Below are 1,887 nucleotides of genomic sequence, written 5' to 3' on the forward strand. Positions count from 1 at the left end.
TGACGTTCTCTGTCTCTGCTCCATCATGATCTCTGCTCCAGGCAGGTGCTGGCTCTGATCATGCAGCATCAGCATTAAACCCTAATTTGGAAAAGTAAACCATTTTGTTTATCTTCAGTCTTCCTTGGAAAATTTGACACTCAGACTCTTCCATCATTTTCTGTCTTCAGAACAGACTTTTACCTGTCCAACTCAGCAAGGCAAAATTAAGGAGGAGAAAGCAGCATATGCTCAACAAAAGGCCCCAGGGAAAGTTGTGAGAATAGCTTCAACCACAGGAATTAAGGACTGGTCATAAACCAAATGTACTAAACCCGAGAAAACTATTTCTGGAAGCTATATGCTAGCAGTGTCTTCTCAGTGTCAATGCCCTGCAGTATCAGGCAAGGTAAATGCCTTCCTAATGCTTGAAGCAATCACAACACTGTGCACTCTTATTTCAGATTTCCCAAGGGGATGCAAGAGAAAGGGCAGTAAGCAATGGATTGAAGGGGGCAGCTCTATTTATACCTTTTTTCTACCCTCTTGGAGTAGTAAATAATGAAGAATATAGTAACAATAAAGGCAACAAATATGAAAGAGATAAAGGCTAATAGTGATTTTCTGGTTCGGAAGAAGTGGCATTCGGGACACGAGGTAATGTCTTCTGGGCACAGCAGCTCAGGAGTTTCAGGACCAGGAAAACCATTATTGTCAATTATTTCTCTGTAATGTTTCATAGAAGGCTTTGGTTCGTACTGATTTGCAGTATAACTGTAGAGCCCATATTTAGGAGCAGTCTTGTCATTAAAAGAATAGACAAAATATCCCTGCAGGTTAACGTTATCCAAGGTGTAAGCTGCAAAAGAAAACAAAAGGTTGAAGACACTAATAAATGTCACTTTGCCATTCAAGACCAGTACCATTTGCCACTATAGAAAGTATGGGCAGGTGGATGTTAAACCTGCACTTCTCTTCCCCAAAATAAAGTAAGGTACATGCACATCTGTGAAATGTTTGTCATAAAAAGTAAGAATCTGTCAGCCATTGCCAGACAGTGTGATCTGTGAATATCCTGCAATTTGTTTCCTTGTGCTTGGTAAACACAGCTGTGAGTGCATGACTGTGCTTAATGATCAGCATGGAGCCTACCATGCAAAGATGGCTCTCTTTTTTATGTATGAAAGACTACAAGTATTGGTTTTCCTGCACCTGGATTTCTGCAGCCTGTTTCTGTGATTGCTCCTTCTCCCTTGCAGAACACCTCATGATGGGGACAGCCAAGGAACAGGGGACATCAGGCTTCACTCCTCCCCAGGCAGAGGCAGTGACAGCAGGAAAACACACCCATGCTAAGGCCATGTACTGGGATGTCACCCGTGCAAGCGGAAACGTTATGCAGATCACAGTCTGCTCTTGTTTTTGACCCCAGTTTTTGATCCAAGCCTTATTCTTTATTGAAAACATGTCCACAAGCCACACTGCCAACTTGGCTGCTGGAAAATTTCCAGCAGCTGGAGCATTAACCTTCAGCCATCAGTCCCGCTTGACAAAACCAATCAATCCACAGGAACAGACACAAACTGTAATACTTTATCTCTCAAAATCACTATTTTTAACAAATTTAAACAACACTTTCTCATAGATTAACACAGGACTGAAAGCTATAAACTGCTGAGTTTTCATATGCCTCTGGAAAGAATTCCTTCTGCAGCCACATTCAAGACATTTAGCACCTCTAACCTACTTTTCATGTGTGAAATGAAATAATATTTACCTGCCCTTTTACAGAGCTGCTGTCCAGGATCATTTGTTAGTGTTTGTGAAACTACATGTGGATTTAATGGTGTTACATAAATGGTTACTGCTGTTCTCTTTTTTTCTTTTTCTTCCCCCCCCCCCCCCCCC

General features: G+C 41.7%; 1 protein-coding gene across 1 annotated transcript in view; it reads right to left on the minus strand.

The window, feature by feature from the left end:
* Positions 1–500: 500 nt before the first annotated feature.
* The window catches only part of KL (klotho), a 45,287-nt gene continuing 43,900 nt past the window's right edge, over positions 501–1,887 (minus strand). Inside the window, exon 6 of the mRNA XM_009998374.1 lies at positions 501–838. Coding sequence (XP_009996676.1) covers positions 501–838 — 338 coding nt within the window. The remainder of the gene's footprint in view (positions 839–1,887) is intronic.

This window comes from Chaetura pelagica, unplaced genomic scaffold (assembly GCF_000747805.2).
Source record: "Chaetura pelagica isolate M959 unplaced genomic scaffold, ChaPel_1.0 scaffold105, whole genome shotgun sequence".
Classification (NCBI taxonomy): Eukaryota; Metazoa; Chordata; class Aves; order Apodiformes; family Apodidae; genus Chaetura; species Chaetura pelagica.